This window comes from Bos grunniens, chromosome 16, assembly GCF_055505025.1.
Source record: "Bos grunniens cultivar Pamir isolate PY7600 chromosome 16, Bosgru_T2T1.0, whole genome shotgun sequence".
Lineage (NCBI taxonomy): Eukaryota > Metazoa > Chordata > Mammalia > Artiodactyla > Bovidae > Bos > Bos grunniens.
Genome location: NC_141180.1, coordinates 9367369 through 9392007, shown reverse-complemented (window position 1 = coordinate 9392007; position 24639 = coordinate 9367369). Strand labels below are relative to the sequence as shown.

The following is a 24639-nucleotide window of genomic DNA, read 5'->3' as shown; positions in this document are numbered from 1 at the left end:
ATATCAAGTTATTTCAGTTCTTATGTTAGGAAAAGCCAATTTTAAATTTGGATTTGTCTTATTCTTACGGGTACTACATGGTTTTATAGCTTCTGTCAGCTAGGAACTTGCTGAAATAGACCCTCCAAAATATCTTACAGGAATACTTCTCCACAATAGAACCTGGGAATCTACCAATAGAAATGCTTTTAAGGAAGTCCTTTTTATTTTTTATTTTTTTAAAATTTTATTTTTAAACTTTACAATATTGTATTGGTTCTGCCATATATCAAAATGAATCCGCCACAGGCATACATGTGTTCCCCATGTTGAACCCTCCTCCCTCCCTGTACCATCCCTCTGGGTCGTCCCAGTGCACCAGCCCCAAGCATCCAGTATTGTGCATCGAATCTGGACTGGCGACTCGTTTCATATATGATATTATACATATTTCAGGGCCATTCTCCCAAATCATCCCACCCTCTCCCTCTCCCACAGAGTCCAAAAGACTGTTCTATCCATCAGTGTCTCTTTTGCTGTCTCGTATACAGGGTTATTGTTACCATCTTTCTAAATTCCATATATATGCGTTAGTATACTGTATTGGTGTTTTTCTTTCTGGCTTACTTCACTCTGTATAATAGGCTCCAGTTTCATCCACCTCATTAGGAAGTCCTTTTTAAAACGTTAATACTTTAGGAAGAGGGACTGTGGGTTTCAGCCATTAGCAACTCAGCAGGGATTAGTTTACCCCACTAGGCAAGAAAGACAGGGCTGAAATGCAATGTTGGATAGGTGAGAAAATAGGTTCTAGCTTAGAGTGTTGTCTGTTGGGGGTGGGGTTCTTAGATGGGGTCTTCAGTGCCCCCTGGAAACTAGGGACCGTTTCAGTATCAAGAGGGGAAAAGGAAATTAGTCGAAGAGGAGAGGGACATAGGAAGGAAAAGAGAATTGTTTACTTCACAGTATTGTTTAAAGTCAATCTTGTTAATAAAAAGAGTTGCTGAAATGGCTTAAATAAGGCTGCTGTCAAGACTTATCTAAAAAATGTTAAGGTTACAAGCCCTAACATACTTCATGCAAAATGATTATGGATACTAATATAGAAGAAAAATTATATACAGTGTATTTCATATTTATTTTTGGCCTGGAGAATCCCAGGGATGGGGAGCCTGATGGGCTGCCGTCTATGGGGTTGCACAGAGTCAGACACACCTGAAGCGACTTAGCAGCAGCAGCAGCAGCAGATATATACGTGCCAGGCTTCCCTGGAAGCTCAGATGGTAAAGAATCTGCCTGCAATGCAGGAGACCCAGCTTCGATCCCTGGGTTCGGAAGATCCTCTGGAAAAGGGCATGGCAACCCACTCCTATTCTTGTCTGGGAAATCCCATGGACAGAGCAGCCTGTCAGGCTACAGTCCATAGGGTCACAAAGAGTCAGACATCACTGAGCGACTAACCCTTTCAAGCTTCACTTTCCTTTTCACGATACGTATGTATCTCCCTTTTTGTCTGAAGTTAAATCTGACAACGCTCAGACTGTATGACTGTCTTAGAGGCTAATTTCTAGGTTGCAACTGTGCCTAGTGATGTGTATGTGTGGGGGGGCCTTTGTCAAGTCATTGAATGTTTATGAGCTGCTGGTTGGGTTTACCCTAGAGAGAACTGGTTCAGTGGAGCTTTAGTGCAGAAACTGTCACAGGTAGCTGAAATGTTTTTTTAATTGCCACCAGGAAAAAGAGAGGGCCCAGAAGGATTCTTCAGCCCAAGGGAGCCCCTCCTTGGTTATAACCTAATTTGCTGTGTGCATGTGGACCAGATGGATGGAATTAAACCTTCTTGGGTGTCATGGTTAAATCATTTTAAAATGTCTGGAGACTCCTGGAAATGTAAGAAGCATACTTCTCTTTCAAAGGATCATCCTCTTGTGGTTCAAATGTGAGTTTTGAAACTGAAACTATAACTCCTGTGGCTATAGGGTGGGGTCTCTATGTTTTCCTTTTTCCCCTATTGGGCTGTACTATATAGAAAGGTTGTAAAATTCTCAATTTATGTTTGTGTTTTGATAAAACCAGCTCTAAGGTAGTTAGAGAGGGGACTGGAGGCTAGTTAATCTTTGAAGAAAGTCCCTGCTTTCTACAGATCTTCTGTCCTGAAGAACTGGTCATCCCAATCTTCTTGTTACAGTTGTTCAGAGCCTTTACACACCTGTCTGCCTGTGGTATTGTGGAAATAACCTACAGAAACATCTCAGGAGGCTGCATCAGTAAGTTGAAATATGGCGGAGAAAAAAATGTAGGCCAGAGGGAAGTATTATATGTAGGGTAAGAGAATACAGACCCAGGCTTAATTCCTGGTTTGGGAAGATCCCCTGGAGGAGGAAATAGCAACCCACTCCAGTATTCTTGCCTGGAGAATCCCATGGACAGGGGAGCCTGGTGGGCTACAGTCCGTGGGGTTGCAAAGAGTCAGACACCACTGAGTGACTAACCCTTTCACTTTTCAAGAGAATACAAAACATATATCTTAAAGGAAATATGAAATACAAGAAATAAATATAAGCATCATCTGAAATTGTTCCCTGAAGAAGCCAGCCCAAATTATCCATTGTAGATACTGAATTGTCTGGAAGCTAAACACACTACTGTGGTGAAAAATGTTAAAAAGATAAGCCCTCTCAATCACTCTGGGCAATAAAACAGGGCATATCTACACCTGGAACACCATGTCTTGTTCTATATCCTTAGCTTCAAGATAAGTCTAATGAAGTGGAATCAGTCAAGAGGGGACCAGCTCAAATAATCAAGGTTAGGGTTTCCACATCCCTCCCATAAAGCTACTGTAAAGAATCTGTCTGCAATGCAGGAGACCTAAGTTCGATTCCTGTGTCAGGGAGATCCCCTGGAGAAGGAAATGGCAACCCACTCCAGTATTCTTGCCTGGAGAATCCCATGGACAGGGGAGCCTGGTGGGCTATATTCCATGGGGTCACAAGAGTCAGACATGACCTAGTGACTAAACCACCACCACCAAAGAGTAGAAGTAGGATGTTATGGGTGACTCTTGTCCCCCTAAAATTCATATATTGAAGTCATAACCTTCAGTACTTCTGAACCTGGCTGTATTTGGAGACAGGGCCTTTAAAGAGGTAATTAAATTAAATGGGGTCATTAGGGTGGGTGCTAATCCAACATGACTAGTATAAGGACTGGGGTTCTTGAAAGAAGAGACTGGGACACAAGAATGACACCAGATACCTGCACGCACAGACAGATGACTGTGGTAATACACAAGAAGATGGGCATCCACAAGCCAAGGTGAGACGCTTCAGAAGAAACAAACCCTGCCGACACCTTGATCTGTGATTTCCAGCCTTTGCAAGTGCTAGAGATAAATTTCTGTTGTTTAAGTTCCCCAGTCTGTGATATTTTATATCACAGCCCTACAATGCGATATAAAGTACCAATGAGAACAGATATGATTGAATTATTTAAAATCATGAAAGGTCAAGAAAAGGTGATTATCTTAGGATCCTTCTCAGTCAGAGTTTCTTAAAGCAAGATCTGCCTACTCTGCCTGCATTAGAAACACCTATGGTTTTTTGTTTTTTTTAAAAAAGCAGGTTCTCCAGCTCCTCTGAACCTAGAGTATGAAAATATTTCTCATATGAGGTTCAAGAATCTCTCTTTTTGGTAGGCACCATAAGTGATGTTTTTGCACGCTAAACTTTGACACCTGCTGTGCAGCCATGAAATTAAAAGACGCTTACTCCTTGGAAGGAAAGTTATGACCAACCTAGAGAGCATATTCAAAAACAGAGACATTACTTTGCCAACAAAGGTTCGTCTAGTCAAGGCTATGGTTTTTCCTGTGGTCATGTATGGATGTGAGATTTGGACTGTGAAGAAGGCCGAGCGCTGAAGAATTGATGCTTTTGAACTGTGGTGTTGGAGAAGACTCTTGAGAGTCCCTTGGACTGCAAGGAGATCCAACCAATCCATTCTGAAGGAGATCAGCCCTGGGATTTCTTTGGAAGGAATGATGCTAAAGCTGAAACTCCAGTACTTTGGCCACCTCATGCGAAGAGTTGACTCATTGGAAAAGACTCTGATGCTGGGAGGGATTGGGGGCGGGAGGAGAAGGGGACGACAGAGGATGAGATGGCTGGATGGCATCACTGACTCGATGGACGTGAGTCTGAGTGAACTCCGGGAGTTGGTGATGGACAGGGAGGCCTGGCGTGCTGCAATTCATGGGGTCGCAAAGAGTCAGACACGACTGAGCGACTGATCTGATCTGTGAAAGGTCCTCCCCAACCTCTGGCCCTTTTCTGGGCATGACTGACTGATACTAATTACATCTCAGCAAGTGCTGGTGTATCTGGAGCTCTGGCAGATGCTCTGTAATCCAGGAACCAGGTACAGATCACATTGTAGGTTATGTCTCCCCAGGTGTCAGCCAGCATTTGCCAGCATGTGGAGAATGCTGAATGGGATGGACCTAATGGAATCTTAGGGGAGTTTACTCTTGATTCTCAGAAGAAATATGTGTCTCACCTATCTTACCCACTTAATAATACTATGACATATTTTAAACAATCAATAAATAGTACATATATTATTTTTCTCATGAGATTTATTTTAAGATGCTATTACCTTGGCACCTAAATTCTCAAAGGAAACATTGATACAAAGAATAGAAAGATCATATTTAACTTGTCTATTGCTATTCATCACTTGAACTTATACAGAAAGATATCTGACATGGCCTGTGCCTTTTTATGGCCTGTACAGTTAGAATATAATATTGGTGAAATAAACAACATCTATAAATAAAAACAAATTAATAATAAATGGAAAGAAATCTAATCAACTATTCCAGCCAGGCTCTGTGCTTTCATATTTTCTCATCACCCAAGGGAATAGGAAATACTCTTTCACATGTCCCTAAGGTGAATTTTCTTTCCTTCACCTGTGAGCCAAAGAGGAGCTAGAGAAAGAGAGAGGTCATTGAAAGTCCAAAGCAAACACAGTGATAAACATTTTGTAGGAAGAGTAAGTGGCATTCTGATTTAAATATGGCAGTTCACCATAATGGCAGGGCACCAAAAAAAAAAAAAGTGCGCCTCCTCAATTTACAAATGTGATTAAGGGATATAACAAGATTTTATACTTTTTTTTTTAATACTGAAAATTAGTAGGCCATATGTGGAGAAGGAAATGGCAACCCACTCCTGTATTCTTGCCTAGGGACTCCTGTGGACAGAGGAGCCTGATGGGCTCCTGTCCATAGGGTCACATAGAGTCGGACACGACTGAAGCGACTTAGCATGCATGCATGCATTGGAGAAGGAAATGGCAACCCACTCCAGTATTCTTGCCTGGAGAATCCCAGGGACAGAGGAGCCTGGTGGGCTGCCATCTATGGCGTCGCACAGAGTAGGACACGACTGAAGGGACTTAGCAGCAGCAGCAGCAGCAGCAGCAGTAGACAGTATGAGAATGTGTAGGTGGGGAGGTCGTTGGGCTCTTTCTCTGTTTTTCTTCTGGTGGTCCAGCCTTTGAAACAGAATGCAACTACAGTATCTTGGGAATGACCCAGCCCTGACCAGGGGTACCTATGGACATGAATTTTTGAGCACTCGCTCAATGACAGTTACTGCCTACCTGCTTTTCCCTCTTTGACTAACCAAATTTTAGTGTCTCTGTGTAGACCACTCATTCCCACTGGATTCTTTGGGGTGGGGGTGGTGTAGGGGGCAGGAGGATGGATGGGGCATTGGAACTGTCATTAATGTTCCATGTGCTTTCCAGGAACGAGAGTTCTGGCACTTAACATGAATTGATTTTAAACTCTAGACCTTAATCCTCTGGAGAGAGTCAGAAGAAAAGCCATGAGAGCAGCTGGGTTTCATTAGGAAAGAAAAGAGGGCATTCAGTCTTCGAGGAGGACAGTTTCCCAGTCTGGGCAGTGATCGGGTTTGTCAAGGGGAGAGACAGAGCCCTCACAATGAAAAACCGCTGTTTCGGCAGAAAAGCGGCTCTAAATCTGGACCAAATCACTCTCGTGTGGTGGAAGGGTTGGAGCTCGTTGCTAGATCTTGCCGAGCGGCCCTCTTCCTCGGTCCGGGGCTAAGCCAGGTCCCAGCCTAAGGACCGGGCGGGCCCCAAGGGCCTCGACCCACTGCCAGCGGGATCGCCGGCGGCGGTGGCGCGAGCGGGCGGGCGGACGACGGCCGCCGCGCCTTCATTAGAGGGCGCTCTGGGGACGGCTCTGCAGCAGTGCAGACTCCCGCCGCTTCCTCCCCGCTGCCCCTCCCCGCGAGTCCCGGCGAAACGCGGCCAGGCCCCGGGGACCGAGTCTCGGCGCCGCCGGGGGCCGGGTGCGGGCCGCGCCGCTCCTCCTTCCGCCGGCCATGCAGTCTTCCGGCTCCTCTGGCTCCCGCAGCCCCGGCTGGGGCCGGGCCGGCCCGAGGTGAGTCCGGGCTCGGCGGGTGCAGGCCCCGCGGCTGCCGCAGGCTGGGCCCCGGGGAGGCGCTGTGGGGTGAGGTGGGGGGGAGGCGGGGAACGGGTGTCGTCGTCGCGTGGCCCGGGGAGGAGGCGGCGGCGGCGGCATGAGGGACGAGGGCGCGGTAGGCCCCAAGGAGGAGGCGGGGGCGCGGGGCATCCGCCCGCCTCCCTGGGACCCGCCCCGGTGACAGGTCCGGCCTCTGAGTCCCCGCCGTCCCCTCTGTCCGCAGGCAGCCGCGAGGGGAGTAGGGCGCCCTCGCGCCCGCTCGCGCCGCACCTCGGCCGCCGCCGCCGCCGCGTCCATGACCGCGACCCCCCGGCCGAGGACACCCGCCGCCGCCGCCGCGCCCCGGGCCGCCCACCCCCGGCCCCGCCGGTCCCCGCACTCTACCGCCCGCCGCCCGCGCCAGCTGAGGTGAGCCCGGGGCGCGGGCCGACACCGGCGGCCCCGACCCCTCCCACACCTCGGACCCCGCGGCCGGCCCCAGCCGCCCCCCTGAGTGCAGCGCCGCGGTCGCCTCTTCCCCGCTCCTTTCATCACCCCCGGCTCCCCTGCGCTCCGGCCGCGGACGGGGCTCGTCATCCCCGGCTCTGCGCCTCCTGCTGCCGCCGCCGCTCCCCTCCCCCTACTCCCGTTCTTCCTCCTTTTCGCCTGATTATCGCCCACTTTCTTCCTCTCACCCGCTCACCCTTTTGCCCGCTTTTCTGGCCCCCCTTCTTTCCCCCCACCCTCCTCTACACACCTAAGGAAAAAGGAACGCCAGACCCGATTTGCCGCAAATGAACCATTTTAGCGTAACTCTTTTTTTTTTTTTTTTTGGCTAATGCGAGAGACCGTTTTAAAGGATGAATCAGTGCAGAAGGGTGGTGGTGAGGGTCCCGGTCTGGATCGAGAGGTGCCCGCTTCAGTCTTCTCTTCACTGCTGTCAGTTAGGGAGCTGCCGCAGGCGTGTGAGGCAGGTCGCTGTGTTGTTTCTTCCTCAAAGTCCAACCGGAGACTGCAGTGACACGCGGTTGCGGGCCGGCCGCTGAGGAGTTGGTGGGAATAGTGCTATCAGTTGCTAAATATATTAGGACGTAGCCTGTGCCTCCGTGAACAGCTCCCTTGACCTTGTGGGGCTCCTCCTCCGCTGGCTGTCCGTCCCCCTCTGGAATTTCCCGGACGGATCGCTGAGGTACTACAGTGAGGGGGAAAAGCTTAGATCCTCGATTTTTTCTTTTCTTTTTTCATTTGTTTTTGTGCTGGAGGTGATTTCTCTATTAGTGACTGTCTAGATGTGTTCACTCCGTTTTCCTTTTTAAATGAATTTTCTTTTCACCTCAGCAAGACAGGACAGACTTCGATGTGAGAATGGCTGTGACTCTGGAAGAAGCTCCGTGGCTGGGCTGGATCTTGGTGAAAGCCCTGGTGAGGTTTGCCTTCATGGTCGCCAACAACCTGGTTGCGATTCCATCCTACCTCTGCTATATAATCGTGCTTCTGCCCCTTCGACTGCTGGACAGCAAGCGCTACTGGTACCTTGAAGGAATGATGTACAAATGGCTTTTAGGAATGGTGGCTTCTTGGGGATGGTATGCTGGATATACAGGTAAGAGCATGAGCGGTTTTTAAAATGCATATTTAAAAGTGTGTAACGTTTGCCTTAAATCAGGAGCCATGTTTTAAAAAAAATGTGTATTACACTTCAAGTGGAAGATGCTTTGACCATTGTAAACACAGAGAACAATTCTATTGAGGTTTTTTTTTTTTTTTTTTTTAAGAATCCTAATTTAGAAAGGATGATATTTTCAGAAGTATCATTTCATAGTTATATACTGATAAATTCCTTAAATAAAATGGCTTTTAATGATTGACATGTACTAAAACCCGTCAGTGTAAGCTGTCCTAGAGGACTAAGAGTGAGTTTTATTGGACTTCAGGGGTTATAAAATGAAGAAGTAAGATGTTTAGCTCATAATCATTGGTCATTAAGAAAAAGTACTGAGCCCTATTTGTGCTAAGATAGTTTAATAAAAGTTTTTTCATTTAATGGTGTATTGTACTTGTGTTCACATTTGAAGCCAAGCGAAGGGTGGCTTTTTTTCTGTTAAGTATGTTTCCTTTGTTTACTAGATAATTTTATATTAGAATATTAAATGTAAGAAATTAAGTTTATCCCTGGTAAGCTAATGTATCTTCAGAGTGTCTTTTAATAGATTTTTATTTCTGCAAGCGTAATGCTATTCTAAAGTGAATTTTAAAGAACTGAGAAGCAGTGTTTATTTTCTGCTTATAAGCCTTACATGCTTTGAGAACTTGTGCCCTGGTTGTGAAAATTGTGTACTATTATATTTATTTGACATTTCCCTCTAAAAAGTAGGATAATGAAAAAAGCATTCAGGTTTCTGGCCCTTGTCTTGGACATTGAGGCTTTATCATAGAATTTTATAACTGATAAACTCCTTAGAGATGTGCCACAGATGCTGTGGTCAGTGGAGTCTGTAGCTCATATCTTGGAAGAGTGAGCAGGGTACTTTTAGAGTTGAACAGCACCGCAGATCCCCACTTAAGATTTTCTGTCTCCCTCTTTCCTGCCCAGGCGACATCTGCAGATTTTATGTACACACACAAGGGTACTGACAGCACACAGCTTTTTTGGAGTCTGGGAGTCTCTTGCTAGGTTAGAGTGCTCTTAGTTGCCCCAGATGAAGCCTTTTCTCCTTCTGGCAATGCCATTTATTATTCTGCAAGACCCGAACCCCCAGGGATAGTATACGCATTGCTTCTTTGTTATGTATCTTGTTGAAATTCCAGTGGTCTTTAGATATGGCAGGTGAACTTCTGGTCCTCTTTGGGGGGACCTGGTGGTAGCAGCAGTAGTAAGAGAGAAAAGAAAACGAAGTAAAAATGAATTTTTTTCTATGGTGCTGAATTTTCACCTGTGCTGCACTGCTGTCATAGAATCGCTTTACTCTGTAGAGTCTGAGCTTCCCCCAATATGCTATGCAGTACTACTGGTTTGTTCTTTGCACAGTATACTTAAGTTTGCTTGTTTTAAATGAGCTCATAGTATTTCTAGATATAAGTTCTAGAAGTTCATTCTACTTAAAAATAATGAAATTACTGAAACATTTGTGCCTGTGTGTGTGTGTTTTTGGAATATTTGTGTGTAAGTGTTAGCATGATCAGAAGCTGGGAAAAAATAATTTGGCATTGACCTTGAGATTGTAAGGAGGGTAGTGGTGCTGACTGAAGTTAAAGTTAATTATGCTATGGCTACAGCAAGGCTGCAGTATAATTTTTAAGCATATTTTCTTGGAGTGTTTCTTCTTTGCTGCCTACAAAACCATGCAGTTTCTTTGGCCACCTGCTTGGAAGGTGGTCTTGGCATGCTCTGCGTATTTTAGTCTCTCTGAAGCATCTGCTCTCCTTCAAGATACTGCTTTTTGACCATTTGATTGGTTTGTCTCATTTAAATATAGAATATCCTGGTATGTGCATTTTAAATAGTCTTCCTATAGGTAGACTACTTCTCAAGGGTCTGGTCATAACAGAACACAGACAAGGTCAAACAAATGTAGGAGTGACTTTTGTTTAAAGCCACAACTGTGTCTAAAGAAGCAAACATAAGCAGGGGTTGATGAGCAGATATACCCACAAGGGGGTTGTGTTGGGCTTTGTTTGGATTATATGTTTCATTTCTTACCTTTGTATCAAGGAGAGGGTGGGCCTGAGTTTTTTTTTCACCTTCCCCTTTCCCTAGTTTTAAGTTTCACACCTGGAAAATTGAGCATTGCCAAAGCAGTGCTGCTCAGCGTGTCTAGTATGTTTATGTTTTAAAATAAAAATTGCCAGACTTTGTTGAAAAACCGCTTCTAAGGAAATCTTAAATGTTAATTAGCTAACTGTTAACTGGGAAACTGAAAATTGAATATTGGTATAGAATATCAAATTTTCAAGTTGTGACATTCAGTCTAAGGTAAGTGAATTACTCAGCTTTGCTGCTGAAGACTTATGTTGATTATATAATCTACACTGCCCCATATAGTAGCTGCCAGCCATATTTGACTATTTAAATTAATTAAAATGAAATAAATTTAAAACTCAGTTTCTCATTCACACCAACCACATTCCAAGTGCTCAGTACTAGGTGTCTGGTGGCTACTGTAGTAGACAGTGGAGATAATAGAACGTTTCCATCATCACAGGAAGTTCTATTGAATAGAGCTGATAAATAGTAGGTGTGACTTTTTCCTATTTCTTAGAAAAAGTGCATTTTATCTTTATAAAAGAATGTTTTTCTCAACATAATTCTGAACAGATTTCTTTTGGGGAAGACAAGAAGTTTTATAACATTGACCTTTAATTTGAGGCAAATATCACACAAAAAATGAGTCCTTTAAACTCAAACACACTTCTTGGATAGAGAATGGTGAGACTAGTTAAGTCTAAAAATTTAACTAGATGTTCTTGTACTTGATTTGTCTTCTCAGAGCTGGAGTACTATCTGTGGACCCAGAAGAGGGAAAAGGATTTTCTGGTCTCTCTGCCCATTTCTGATTTTACATTTTCTGTCCAGGGGAACACATTTCTTGAAAGAACTCTGAGGACGCTGGGGTTTCTTCATCTCTAGTTTGCTACTAGGCAGTGATGATTGTTGTGATCACATTTCCTTCAATGGCACGTGCTGTCCAAGCCTCTCGTGTTGAGGGAAAGTTGTATACTACCTTGGTCTCTTTATTTCAAGAGCAAACCAAAAGACCTACTCCTTAATGATTCATATCTACCTGCTTTATTCAGAGCCAGGATAAATCAGCATACTCCTTTGTCTTCAGTTTAAGTGAAGATTGGCAAATCTCAATGCGCTATTTCTTTGAAATAATATGTTTATTTAAAATAGATTATTATGATTTTCATTCACTTCTTTAATAAATACATTGTTCCCCATCCAAACACATCTAATTAAAGCCTCTTACACAAAATCCTTTAAAAATATTCACTGTAAGTAGAAGCTTCAAAATTTCTTATGCAGGATGAGGGGAGTCTTTTGGGCCACAGTCTGGCTGGAAAAGAGCGAGGTGCCAGGGGACTTAGCACCAAGCTATCTTTGCTTCGCAATCCTCGTTTCCCTTGGATTGGGTGTTTACTTGGATGGCTGATGGGGATTAGGTTTAGCTTCCTCCCACTCCCCAGGGGACAGCTGTCATGGCTCCATGTTAGTCTTTGGGGTGCTATTTGATAGTGTTGTACATTTTTTTTTGCTGGGATATTCACTGTGTGAGGAAAATTAATTATTATGAATTTTGTCTGCCTGACATTTAAGAGTTTTAATCTAGCGTAGTATTTTTCCACTTTTGAGGCATAAACCTACTTAATGTGTCAGGACGAACATAAAAAAAAAAAAAGAGTGTGAACTAGAAAAGATCAGAAGTATATGCATTTGTACTGGGTGGGTGGTTGTTAGTCTCTCAGTCGTGTCTGACTCTTTGTGACCCATGGACTGTAGCCCGCCAGGCTCCTCTGTCCATGGGATTCTCCACTCAAGAATACTGGAGTGAGTCGCAGTGCTACAGATTTCATTTTTTTTTTTTTTTTTTTGCTGTGAGCCGTCAGAATGTCATTTGAAAGACATTCTTCCGGTGGAAAGAGCTAAAATTTAGAATTTTGGGAGTCAGCTGTCTTGGTCTAGCTTTAACTTTAACATCTCTACCTAACTAGTAGGAGGGAGAGCCTTACCTGCTCTGTGCCCCGTGGCTGTGAGCTCCCTATAGACAGAGATGTAGTGTTCTTTATACCCCTAGAACCCAGTTCATTGCCTGATGCTCACAGGGTGCTCTATAAGTGTTCTAAGTTTTTTTTTTTTCCTTCAATGAATCCTTTCTTTCATTCTTAGTCCCAGCTGACCTTCCATTCCCCCCCAACCCCCGCTCTTGGAAGCGTGGCCATCTTAATCACTGGACTGCCAGGGAAGTCCACTGCCTGCTGCTACTGCTGCTGCTAAGTCGCTTCAGTCATGTCCGACTCTGCAACCCCATAGACGGCAGCCCACCAGGCTCCCCCATCCCTGGGATTCTCCAGGCAAGAACAGTGGAGTGGGTTGCCATTTCCTTCTCCAATGCATGAAAGTGAGAAGTGAAAGGGAAGTCACTTAGTCATGTCCGACTCTTCGCGACCCCATGGACTGCAGCCCACCAGGCTCCTCCATCCATGGGATTTTCCAGGCAAGAGTACTGGAGTGGGGTGCCATTGTCTTCTCCGAGTCCACTGCCTACCTTCCTAATTTTGATATCAGAACTTTCAGGAAGGTAGGCATCTAAGGCAGCTCAGTCTGTTATCAAGATCATTGCAATCCACAGAATATAAACCCTGAACTGGATCATGTTTTTCATACACTTGCACGCACATACACACACCGACTACAATACCACATTTGTTAATTTAACACACCTTAATTGAGCTTCTAGTGTGTGTGGGAACAGGTGCATAAGACATAAATATGACTTTAAGTCGTTCACAGCAGCTTTGGTCGGAAAGACAGTGCCGCTAACAATGAACGCATCCTGGTACAAGGCTTAATGGAGTGTACCATGGGATGAAAGAGGAAGGGCTGCTAATCTTGCCCCGGAGGTAGGTGGCAGCCGAGAGGAAATAGGGAATTTAGGATAGGAGCAACTTTACATTCTTTTTTTTTCATAGGGAAATATTTGTCTATGGGGCTAATTCTATCATCAGTAATTATATAGATTTAAGAGATTTGAATAATGCATCAGTTTTAAATTTGCATCTCCATGATGATAATATTAGCTAACACTTATTGCAATGTAAACCAAGCAGTGTTTGATGAGTTTTAGTCATGTGATGCTCACAGCAGTGTTATCAAGTTGGTACTATTATTATCCTCTCCTTTTGTTATTGATGTTGAAATTGAAACACAGAGATTTCACAATTACTTCCTCTTATGCATTAACTGAGTTGATGCTGCCACAAGTGCATTTTTGTGTTTATAGAACCATTATTGACCTTTATATTATATTTTTAGAATATTTTTTAATTTTTTTTACTACCCATACTGTTGTTTCTGAGGCTTGAAATCTCTTTCTGAAACTACAGATTTTTAACTCCTGAAAGCAATCTCATGGTTGTGGATTTCTGCAAGAGGTTAAAAAAATTGTTGCTTCAACAGAATTATTTTTAATAAATAAATTGCATAAAATCCCACTTCCTTAAGATTCAGAAAACAACTCAACCGAAATTTTAGTTTTTGAGTGCTTGACAGTCATCAGGATGAGGAGGTATTGCAATGATGTTAGATCAACAGCTGATCTTGATGTAAATACAGGTGAGGACTGCTCAGTAAAGTATTTTGATTTTTATGTGGAAAAATTTTTATATACCATTAACTCAGCAATTTGATATCTAGTCTTACTTCAAAGATTGTATATTTGTATATAATTAATTATTATATAGTTTTAATGTATATATGGTATATTTAATCATGTACACATACCCTATACATACATTGTTACAGAAGCACATGAAACATTATTTGCAGTTCTTGTAAAAGATAAGACCTCAGATTCTGGAATCAAAAAATTCCTACTTTCTTTTTGTTTACATTTGCCTTGTATATCTTTGCCCATCCTTTTGTTTTCTAACCATTTAAATTACTTTGATTTACATATATCTTTCAATCAGCATGAAGATAGGTTTTGCTCTATGAGTCAATTTGAAAATCTCTTTCAACATGAGTTGAATCCATTTACATTGATTGATATGTCAGACTTTTTTTCTGGGGTCTGTCATTGTATTTTATATTTTCTGTTGTAAAATTTATAAATGTTAAGTCTTTCACTGTGTAGTCTTCCCTTGCTTTCTTGTTCTTTTGATATTTAGGAAGGTTTGTGTTTTTGTCTTATTAGTTGCTTTATATATTTTTATATTACAGTTCACAGTAACTGTTTTCTTCTATGAAAAAAGGTGAAAGTCTTTTAAAATATTCTCTTCTCTCTTCCCCTTTCTCTTTTCTGTCACCCAATTTTAGTCAATAGTGAATACTATTTATTCACTATTGTATTTACATTTGCACTGTTTTGTATGCTTTTACTTCTGCTACTTGATTTGTAAGCTTTAAGGCTCTCTGTTGACTCCCAGCTGTTACATCAAGATAATGAGTTAGCTTAGTATACTTCCTGCTCACTTTCTCCCGTCATCTAATTTTTTTATTTGAATTTATACATTATTATAGACTATAATGTTTGTGTTCTGTTTTGTCACCTTTATCTTTTCTTCTTTTAGTCTTAATTTTTCAGTTAAATATGTGTAATGCTCACTCAAACACTTTTGCAGAAGTTTTTCCTAGTTGCTTAAAGTTTGTCATCTGGTAGTTTCTCAGTAACATCATGAAAACAAAAGGGAACATTATTCTAACATTTTCAGAACTTCTTTTTGTTGCTTTACACTTAGGATGGCTTAGCAGATAATAAAGTCCTCGGCTCACTCTTTATTTCCTTGAGCATCTTATAGGTTTGTTCAATGTCTTCCGGCATTAAACGTTGCTGTGTAGATGTGTGAAGCTAACTTGAATTTTTTCCCATTATTAATGATTTGATCTTTTTGCCTATTGGCCCAATGAATTCTGTCTCTAATATTTAGTAATTTTACTAGGATATGCTGGTGTAGGATACGTTGGCACATGTGTGCTTTTTTAATATATAGACTCAGATCCATTTTTATTTCAGGAAAGTTTTCTTTAATTACATCTTTAAATGTTTGTTTTGTTTAATTATTTTTGTTTTCTTTCTTGGTGACCCTAATTATATATCTGTTGGATCTCCCTTTTTATATCTTTTCTGTTTATTACTTTGCTCTAATCCTTCTAAACACTTTTTCATTTGTTTCTATCTTTAATGTCTCTTTCTGTGTCTTCTGCAGTCTCTTTTCTGTGTTCTCCTTCCAGTTTCTTCATGTCTGTGATGCTTTTGTTCATTCTTCTGTTTCTTCCTTGAGTTCTGCTAGTTCATGCTTCTTTTGTTCCTGTTGTCTAGTCAGTTCTTCCTTGAGTTCTTATTATATTTATGCTTTGTGATCTTTTTCATATTGGAGTGACTTCATTGATTAATTTCTTAATTTCGTGCAAGAGTATGTAGTTACAGTTTTTATTTTCTCCGTTGTAATGTTTTTCTAGCAGTATTCTTTGACAGTTGGTATGTTATGCTGCTCATTTCTACTGTTTTTCTTACAGTATCTCCAAGTCATTGCTGTGCCAGTTTCCCTTTGGTTTCCTGTGATTTAGTGAATTGGATTTTCCCTATTCAGTTATTTGTAGGAGGTATGGGTGGAACCAAAGTAGATTCCAGATTTCAGAGGTAGTTTTTTTTTTTTTTAACATATGAAGCCTGATTGTGTTCTCTGTGGTGCCACAAATCCTCTGTCTCTCCAAACCAGACTAAGTCCAGGAGGCTTTTTGCCACTGCAGCATGCCAGCGTAAATCCCTCTTAAGGATGAGCACTTTCACGTTGCTTTCTGAGAGCTGCCATTTTGGAGCCCTCTTCGTCACATGCCACACATTCTGTCTGTCTCTGCTCTCCACTTCCACTACAGATTCTGTCTTATGTCAGCTTGGTTTGATCTCAGCCAGATCTCATGTATTGTGGAAGTTTTATATTTTTGTTTTTCTCCTATACTTCCAGGAAAAGAGTTTTGTGAGGTGTTCTTTTTCTCTTTCTCCTTGTTGCTATGTATATTTTCTAGGAAGATTCACATCTATAACTCTACAGTATTCATGCCAATGTAAGATTTTTATTCAACTATGTAATTATAATGCAGGCAACTCTATGTCCATTTAAATGTACTACTAGTGGATTATTATAAAGTGGAGACTAGTTTTGCTACATATTTAAGTTCCTTTCTTTCTGTCCAAAAGCAAGACATAACCTCCCCGTTTTTTTTTTCCCCTCCCAAATTGTTTTGGATTTTGGTTCTCAAACTGTTTTGTTTCTTGAAATACTTATCACTGGAGTATATAGAAGATAAATTCTCTGTTTCCACTTGACTACAGAAAGAAAATGTCACTAAAATGAATGGAAGAAGTGACTTATCTTTGATACTTGAGTAAGGAATATGAATGAAATGTAACATTAATACTATAGGATCTGGTCTATTGACCACTTTGAAAACTTTAAAGGTGACTAGTGCTACCAAACTTTGATAAACATATATATAGTATATTATAATATTAAATATATTAAGTATATATAATATATATTAGTTATATAAAAGTATATTATCTGTATAAAATATGGTATATTTATAGTTTGAAAATGTTAGTCACTCAGTCATGTTCGACTCTTTGCGACCCCATGGATTGTAGCCCTCCAAGCTCTCCAGTGCATGTATGGATGTGAGAGTTGGACTGTGAAGAAAGCTGAGTGCCAGAGAATTGATGCTTTTGAACTGTGGTGCTGGAGATGACTCTTGAGAGTCCCTTGGACTGCAAGGAGATCCAACCAGTCCATCCTAATGGAGATCAGTCCTGGGTGTTCATTGGAAGGACTGATGCTGAAGCTGAAACTCCAATACTTTGGCCACCTCATGCGAAGAGTTGACTCATTGGAAAAGACCCTGATGCTGGGAGGGAGGGATTGGGGGCAGGAAGAGAAGGGGACAACAGAGGATGAGATGGCTGAATAGCATCACCGACTTGATGGACATGAGTTTGGGTAAACTCCGGGAGTTGGTGAGGGACAAGGAGGCCTGGCGTGCTGCGATTCATGGGGTCGCAAGGAGTTGGACACGACTGAGCGACTGAACTGAACTGAAGCTCTTCTGTCTGTGGAATTCTCCAGGCAGAAATACTGGAGTGGGTAGCCATTCCCTTCTCCAAGGGATCTTCCCAACCCAGGGATCAAACCCAGGTCTCCTGCATTGCAGGCAGATTTTTTTATAATCTGAACCCAGGGAAGCCCATATTTATAGTTTGTCTGTTATAAACTAGTTTCAAGAGTTTCTTTTCAGAGTTTGCAAACTAGTGGCCATATTCAGCAGCCAGTGGGACTTTATTTGATCTTTGCAGTTTTTCAATTTTTTAAATTAGTTGGCAACATTTCAAAATTAGGGGTTTTTCCCAAAACATGAAAGATGAAACCAAAGTTTCCAGCTCTTGAGAAATGAGAAATGTGACTCTCTTGGGGCCTCACGTCTGGCAGCAGCTTGCTGGAGTTGAGTGATGGCTGTCTCCTTTAGATGGTCCTGTGCTCTCCTGTTTACCCAAGACCCCACCCCTTCCTTGTCCTCCTCTGGACCCGCTCTGCTCACTTACATTACTGCCTGGACCCCAGAGGCTTAAATGATATTCATTGAAAAATACTCAAGCAATGATTACTAGTCTATTTCTGCTGGGAATATGACAGTTTTGCATTTGTGGCCTTTAACAATGCCTGTATCCTAATGAATTGTACCATTAAAACCAAAAGTTGGTTAGTGATCTCAGGCTCTGATTTCATGCAGCAGAGGCACGTGATGAAGACTGCAAAATGAAATGCCATTAGTAAGAACTGTGGTCACAGGTTTTTCAAGTTTCATGTACCATATTACTTGTCTAATGAAATGTTTCCTGTTACTTGTGCATTCAGTAACTGGTAGAATGTCTCATTTCTTCTTTTGAATATAGTCATGGAAAACCTAGATGATTAAAAATTGGTAATTTCTTTTTGCTTTTCATATTTGAATATGAAAAACAAAGTCTAGTTGATTTGTTTCTTTAACTTGTAGTGTAGATAATTTTAAAATAGTGTCATAAAAACATGCATAAATTTTAGTTATAAGATTATACTTTTTCTTAAGTTTGGTAGATCTGATCAAGTTTTGCTAGTAACCTTTTCCACAAAATTTTTTATTACTCATTAAACTTTAAGAAACTATTATGAGTCAAGTATATAAACATGTTTTACATATGCTATTAGGAGTATGCATTGTTTGACACTTTTAAGGGATAAAACATCTGTAAATTTAAATACATCAGGATGTTTCTGAATCATCAAAAGACTAAACTATGATCAATATAGCTTTTGTTGCTGTTGTTCAGTCACTATATGATAATATATATGTGTATATAAATATATAAAAATTGAGATAGAACTCACATACCATAAATTTTGCTATATTTGAATGTACAATTTAATGGGTTTTACTAAAGTCACAAGATTATACAGCCATGAGCACTGACTAATCCTAAGACATTTCATCACCCCCAAAAGAAACCCCAAACTGTTTAGTCCTCACTCTCTATTTCCTCCTCCCTTCAATCCTGGCAACCACTAATCTCTCTTCTGTCTGTATGGATTTGCCTATTCTGGACTTTCATACAAATGGAATTGTACAATATGTACTTGTATGTGTCTGACTTCTTTCACATAGCACAGTGTTTTCTGGGTTCATCCATATTATAATGTGTTAGGACTTTATTCCTTTGTATGTCTGAATAATACTCCATTGTGTAGACAGATTACATTTCATTTATATATTCCTCAGTTGATGAACATTTGGGTTGTTTCTACATGTTGGCTATTGTAAATAATGCTTCCAGAAACATTCATGTATGAGTTTTGGGGTGAATATATGTTTTCAGTTCTCTTGGACCTAGGAGTCCAATCGCTGAGTCATATGATAATTCTGTGTTTAACTTTTTGAGGAACTGCCAAACTATTTTCCATAGCAGTTGTCATGTTGTGCGTTCTTACCAGCAGGGTAGAAGAGTTCCAGTTTCTCCATATCCTCATTAATACTTTCTATTGTCTGGGTTTTTGTTTTTGTTGTTTTAGTTTGGCCATCCTAGTGGATGTGAAGTAATAGCTCACTGTGGTTTAGATTTGCATGTTCCTAATGAGGGATTGGGGGCAGGAGGAGAAGGGGACGACAGAGGATGAGATGGCTGGATGGCATCACCGACTCGATGGACGTGAGTTTGAGTGAACTCCGGGAGTTGGTGATGGACAGGGAGGCCTGGCGTGCTGCAATTCATGGGGTCACAAAGAGTTGGACACGACTGAGTGACTGAACTGAACTGAACTGAATGACTAATGGTCATAAGCATCTTTTCATATGCTTATTAGCCAGTTATATATCTTTTGAGAAATGTCTGTTCAAATGCTTTGCCCGTTTTTGAATTGAATTATTTGTCTTCTTAGTATTGAGTTGTAAGGTTTTTCTGTGTTTTATATACTACACTCTATCTGTTTTTTCATTGGTTACTTGTGTTTTTGGTGTCATCTAAGGAACCACTGCCTAATCCAAGGTCATGAAGGTTTACACCTATGGGTGGTTTTTTTTTCCTTTTTTTTTTTTTTTTGGTCCCTCTGTGCGGCATGCAGAATCTTAGTTCCCTAACCAGGGATCAAACCCATACCCTCTTCACTGGAAGCATAGAGTTTTAACATCTGGACTGCCAGGGAAGTCCTATGTTTTAAGAGTTTAGATTTTATACTTAAGTTTTTGATCAATTTTGAGTTAATTTTTCTAGGTAGTATAAGGTAGGGGTTCATACTTCATTCTTTTGCACATGGAGGATATCTAGTTGTTCTAACATTACTTGTTGGAAAGACTGTTCTTTCCATATTGAGTGATCTTGGCACCATTGTTGAGTATCCAGTTGGCCATATGGGTTTATTTCTGGGCTCTCAGATCTGTCCTAGTGCCAGTACCACACTTTTCTTTATTACTGTAGTTTTGTACTAAGTTTTACATTTCAAGTATATTTTGCTGTATTTCAGTACTTTAAGAATTCATGATCCATTTTGTTACATATAATGACTTCAATAATCATGCTAGTTCACTAATCAGAAATCCTAAAGTTGTTTTGGATTTAAAAGTGTTTACTGAATACTGTGTTTTTCAAGAATTAATGTTTATAATTGGGTTAAATCACCCATTTTTACCTCTGTGTTGAGGAAACGCTTATAAGTTATGTATTTCACTAGGAGTTGTCTTAGAAATAACATGATTAGAATTAACAATATTTCTTTCCTGTTTGCTCTGTCAAGAAAGTAGGGCGTTCATTGTAGAAATATCTTGTGTAATTGAACAATCAAATGCTTATTGTCTACTGCCAGTTAGCAAAGTTATTGATTTATATAATACTGTGCTGAAGAGTATGATTTAGATTAATTTCTACCCAAAGGATTTTTGGCATAGTTTCTAGTTTGATGGATGGTTTTGAGTTTGCTATGAACTATGGGTCCAAAATGCTTTTGCAAAAAATTTTCTGAAAAACAGTGTTCAGTATGCACATTTTCCCCAATGTGATGGTTCTACTTTTTAAAGTTAATTGAAATCATTGCAGAGAAGAAAATTAACTAGAAGCTAAATTGATATTAAAAATGGATGTATAAAATGGATTATATGGATCAGGAAAAAGGGTGTCATTTGTAGTAAGTTGTAAGCTGTTTTTTTTATGGGTGGGATTGTTATTGTTCAGTCACTAGTCATGTCTGAGTCTCTGTGACCCCATGGACTGCAGCACACCAGGCTTCCCTGTCCTTCACTGTCTCCCGGAGTTTGCTCCGACTCATGTCCTCTGAGAAAGTGATGTCACCCAGCCATCTCGTCCTCTGTCACCTCCTTCTCCCTGCCCTCAATGTTGCCCAGCATCAGGGTCTTTTCCAGTAAGTCGGCTCTTCACAGCAGGTGGCCAGAGTATTAGCACTTCAGCCTAAGCGCTTCCAATGAATATTCCCTTCCACTAACCCTTCCAATGAATATTCAGGGTTGAATTCCTTTAGGATTGACTGGTTTGATCTCCTTGCTGGCCAAGGGACTCAAGAGTCTTCTCCAACACCATCCTTAAAAAGCATCAATTCTTTGATACTCAGCCTTCTTTATGTTCCATCTCGGACATCCATACATGACAACTGGAAAAACCATAGCTTTGTCTATACAGAACTTTGTGGGCAAAATAATATCTCTGCTTTTTAATACACTGTCTAGATTTGTCATAACTTTCCTTTCAAGGAGCAAGCATCTTTTAATTTCACGGTTGCAGTCACCATCCACAGTGATTTTGGAATTCAGGAGAATAAAATCTGTCACTGCTTCCACTTTGTCCCCTTCTATTTGCCATGAAGTGATGGGACCAGATGCCATGATCTTAGTTTTCTGGATGTTAAGTTTTAAGCCAGTTTTTCACTCTCCTCTTTTCACCTTCATGAAGAGTCTCTTTAGTTCCTCTTCACTTTCTGCCTTTAGTGTGATGTCATCTGTATTTTTGAGGTTATTGATATTTGTCCCACCAATTTTGATTCCATCTTGTGATTCATCCAACTTGGCATTTTGCATGAGGTGCTCTGTGTAGAAGTTAAGTAAGCAGGGTGAAAACATATATATAGCCTTGACGTACTCCTTTCCCAATTTTGAACCAGTCCATTGTTCCATGTTTGGTTTTACCTGTTGCTTCTTGACCTGCATACAGGTTTCTCGGGAGACAGGTAAGGCGGTCGGGTATTCTTGTCTCTTTCAGAATTTTCCATAGTTTGTTGTAATCCACACAGTCAAAGGCATTAGTGTAGTCAATGAAACAGAAGTAGATGTTTTTCTGGAATTCCCTTGGTTTCTCTGTGATCCAGTGGATGTTGGCAATTTGATCTCTGTTCTTCTGCCTTTTTGAAACACAGCTCATACATCTAGAAGTTCTCAGTTCATGTACTGCTGAAGTCTAGTTTGTAGGATTTTGAGCTTTTCCTTTCTAGCATGTGAAACGAGTGCAGTTGTACAGTGATTTGAACATTCTTTGGCTTTGGCTTTCTTTGGGATCTTCCCTCATAGCTCAGTTGATAAAGAATCCACCTGCAATGCAGGAGACCCCAGTTTGATTCTTGAGTTGGGAAGATCCACTGGAGAAGGGAAAGGCTACCTACTCCCGTATTCTTGGGCTTCCCTTGTGGCTCAGCTGGTAAAGAATCTGCCTGCAGTGCAGGAGACCTGGGTTTGATCGCTGGGTTGGGAAGATCCCCTGGAGAAGGGAAAGGCTACTCCATCTAGTATTCTGGCCTGGAGAATTCCATGGACTGTAGTCCATGGAGTTGCAAAGAGTTGGACACAACTGAGCGACTTTCACTTCACTTCACTTCTTTGGGATCGGAGTGAAAACTGACCTTTTCCAGTCCTGTGGCCACTGCTGAGTTTTCCAAATTTGCTGGCATATTGAGTGTAGGACTTTCCACAGCATCATCTTTTAGGATTTGAAATAGCTCAGCTGGAATTGCATTACCTCCACTAGCTTTGTTCATATTAATGCTTCCTAAGGCCCACTTGACTTTATACTCCAGGATGTCTGGCTCTAGGTAAGTGACCACACCATCATGGTTATCCAGGTCATTGAGACCTTTTTTGTATAGTTCTCCTGTGTATTCGTGCCACCTCTTCTTAATCTCTTCTGCTTCTGTTGGGTCCTTACCGTTTCTGTCCTTTATTGTGTCTATCCTTGCATGAAATGCTCCCATACTCCTTTGATAGCTCTGATTTTCTTGAAGAGATCTCTAGTTTTTCCCCTTCTGTTGTTTTCCTCTATTTCTTTGCACTGTTCACTGAAGAAGGCCTTCTTGTTTCTCCTCGCTGTTCTCTGGAATTCTACATTCAGTTGGGTATATCTTTCCCTTTCTCCCTTGCCTTTTGCATCTCTTCTTTCCTCAGCTGTTTGTAAGGCTGCCTCAGACAACCACTTTGCTTTCTTGCATTTTTCCCCTGCTTTGGAGTGGTTTTGATCACTGCCTCCTATACAGTGTTACAGACCTCTGTCCATAGTTCTTCAGGTATTCTGTCTACAAGATCTCATCCCTTGAATCTACTTATCACCTCCACTGTATAATCATAAAGGATTTGATTTCGGTCATACTTAAATAGATTTGTGGTTTTTCCCAACGTTTAATTTGAGCCTGAATTTTGCAATAAGGAGCTGCTGATCTGAGTTTTTGTGATTGAGAGGCTGAGTTAGGCAATCATTTTAAAGCTGATATAAACTTTTAAAACTGTTTTAAACCTCAGATCCTTGTATACAGTTGTAGTATTCTATTACAGTTAATAATTATTTCTAAATATGTATGTTATTGGAGATACACCATGAGGTATTCCGGAAAAACATTGACTTTTGAGTTTGGGTTCTGCCACAGCTCATTACTAGTTGTATAACCTTGAACTTAACTTCTCTGAGCTTCAGTTTCACTGTCTTTATTAATGGAAGTTGTATTGATAATATTTTTCTCTGTGAAGTTTAAATGTGAAGTGAATAGCTTGACATTTGGTACTCTATAAATAATAATATCATTATCATCATTATTATTACATTAATGCCTAGGAAAACAATTATGTTTACTTTTGGGGGAGAGGTGTGAATAAATGAATAAAAGCTAACTTACGGAATAATTTTAGAAACACATTTGAGGATACTCAGACTTGGCTCAATATAGTTCTTATGCTTTCAGTTCAGTTCAGTCGCTCAGTCGTGTCTGACTCTTTGTGATTCCATGAATCACAGCACGCCAGGCCTCCCTGTCCATCACCAACTCCTGGAGTTTACCCAAACTCATGTCCATCGAGTCAGTGATGCCATCCAGCCATCTCATCCTCTGTCGTCCCCTTCTCCTCCTGCCCCCAGTCCCTCCCTCCCAGCATCAAGGTCTTTTCCAGTGAGTCAACTCTTCGCATGAGGTGGCCAAAGTATTGGATTTTCAGCTTCAGCATCAGTCCTTCCAATGAACACCCAGGACTGATCTCCGTTGGGATGGACTGGTTGGATCTCCTTGCAGTCTAAGGGACTCTCAAGAGTCTTCTCCAACACCACAGTTTAAAAGCATCAATTCTTCGGTGCTCAGCTTTCTTCACAGTCCAACTCTTCATCCATACATGACCACTGGAAAAACCATAACCTTGACTAGACGAACCTTTGTTGGCAAAGTAATGTCTCTGCTTTTGAATATGCTATCTAGGTTGGTCATAACTTTCCTTCCAAGGAGTCAGCATCTTTTAATTTCATGGCTGCAATCACTATCTACAATGATTTTGGAGCCCCCCAAAATAAAGTCTGACACTGTTTCCACTGTTTCCCCATCTATTTCCCATGAAGTGATGGGACCAGGTGCCATGATCTTCGTTTTCTGAATGTTGAGCTTTAAGCCAACTTTTT

At 41.2% G+C, this 24639-nt stretch overlaps 1 protein-coding gene and 1 long non-coding RNA gene across 8 annotated transcripts in view; both read left to right on the top strand.

Annotated features, from left to right (window-relative positions):
- The first annotated feature begins 1713 nt into the window (after nt 1-1713).
- Nucleotides 1714-4600, top strand: LOC147356133 (uncharacterized). 2 transcript variants are annotated; one of them, XR_015143082.1, is made up of 3 exons: nt 1714-1918; nt 2168-2246; nt 4432-4600. It is a non-coding gene; the product is annotated as an uncharacterized LOC147356133 (long non-coding RNA). The 2 variants fall into 2 exon arrangements; XR_015143083.1 differs by lacking the exon at nt 2168-2246 and having other exon boundaries at nt 1783-1918.
- Nucleotides 4601-6233: 1633 nt separating this feature from the next.
- LPGAT1 (lysophosphatidylglycerol acyltransferase 1) overlaps nt 6234-24639 on the top strand; it is an 83720-nt gene continuing 65314 nt past the window's right edge. Inside the window, exons 1-3 of one of the 6 annotated variants that reach the window (XM_086343301.1) lie at nt 6234-6454; nt 6720-6904; nt 7814-8078. In XM_086343301.1, the coding sequence (XP_086199427.1) occupies nt 7841-8078 (238 nt within the window). In that variant the 5' untranslated portion in view covers nt 6234-6454; nt 6720-6904; nt 7814-7840. Of the gene's footprint in view, nt 6455-6711; nt 6905-6957; nt 7665-7813; nt 8079-24639 lie in introns of those variants that run through there. The other 5 variants (XM_086343297.1, XM_086343300.1, XM_086343302.1 and 2 more) reach the window with 5 other exon arrangements.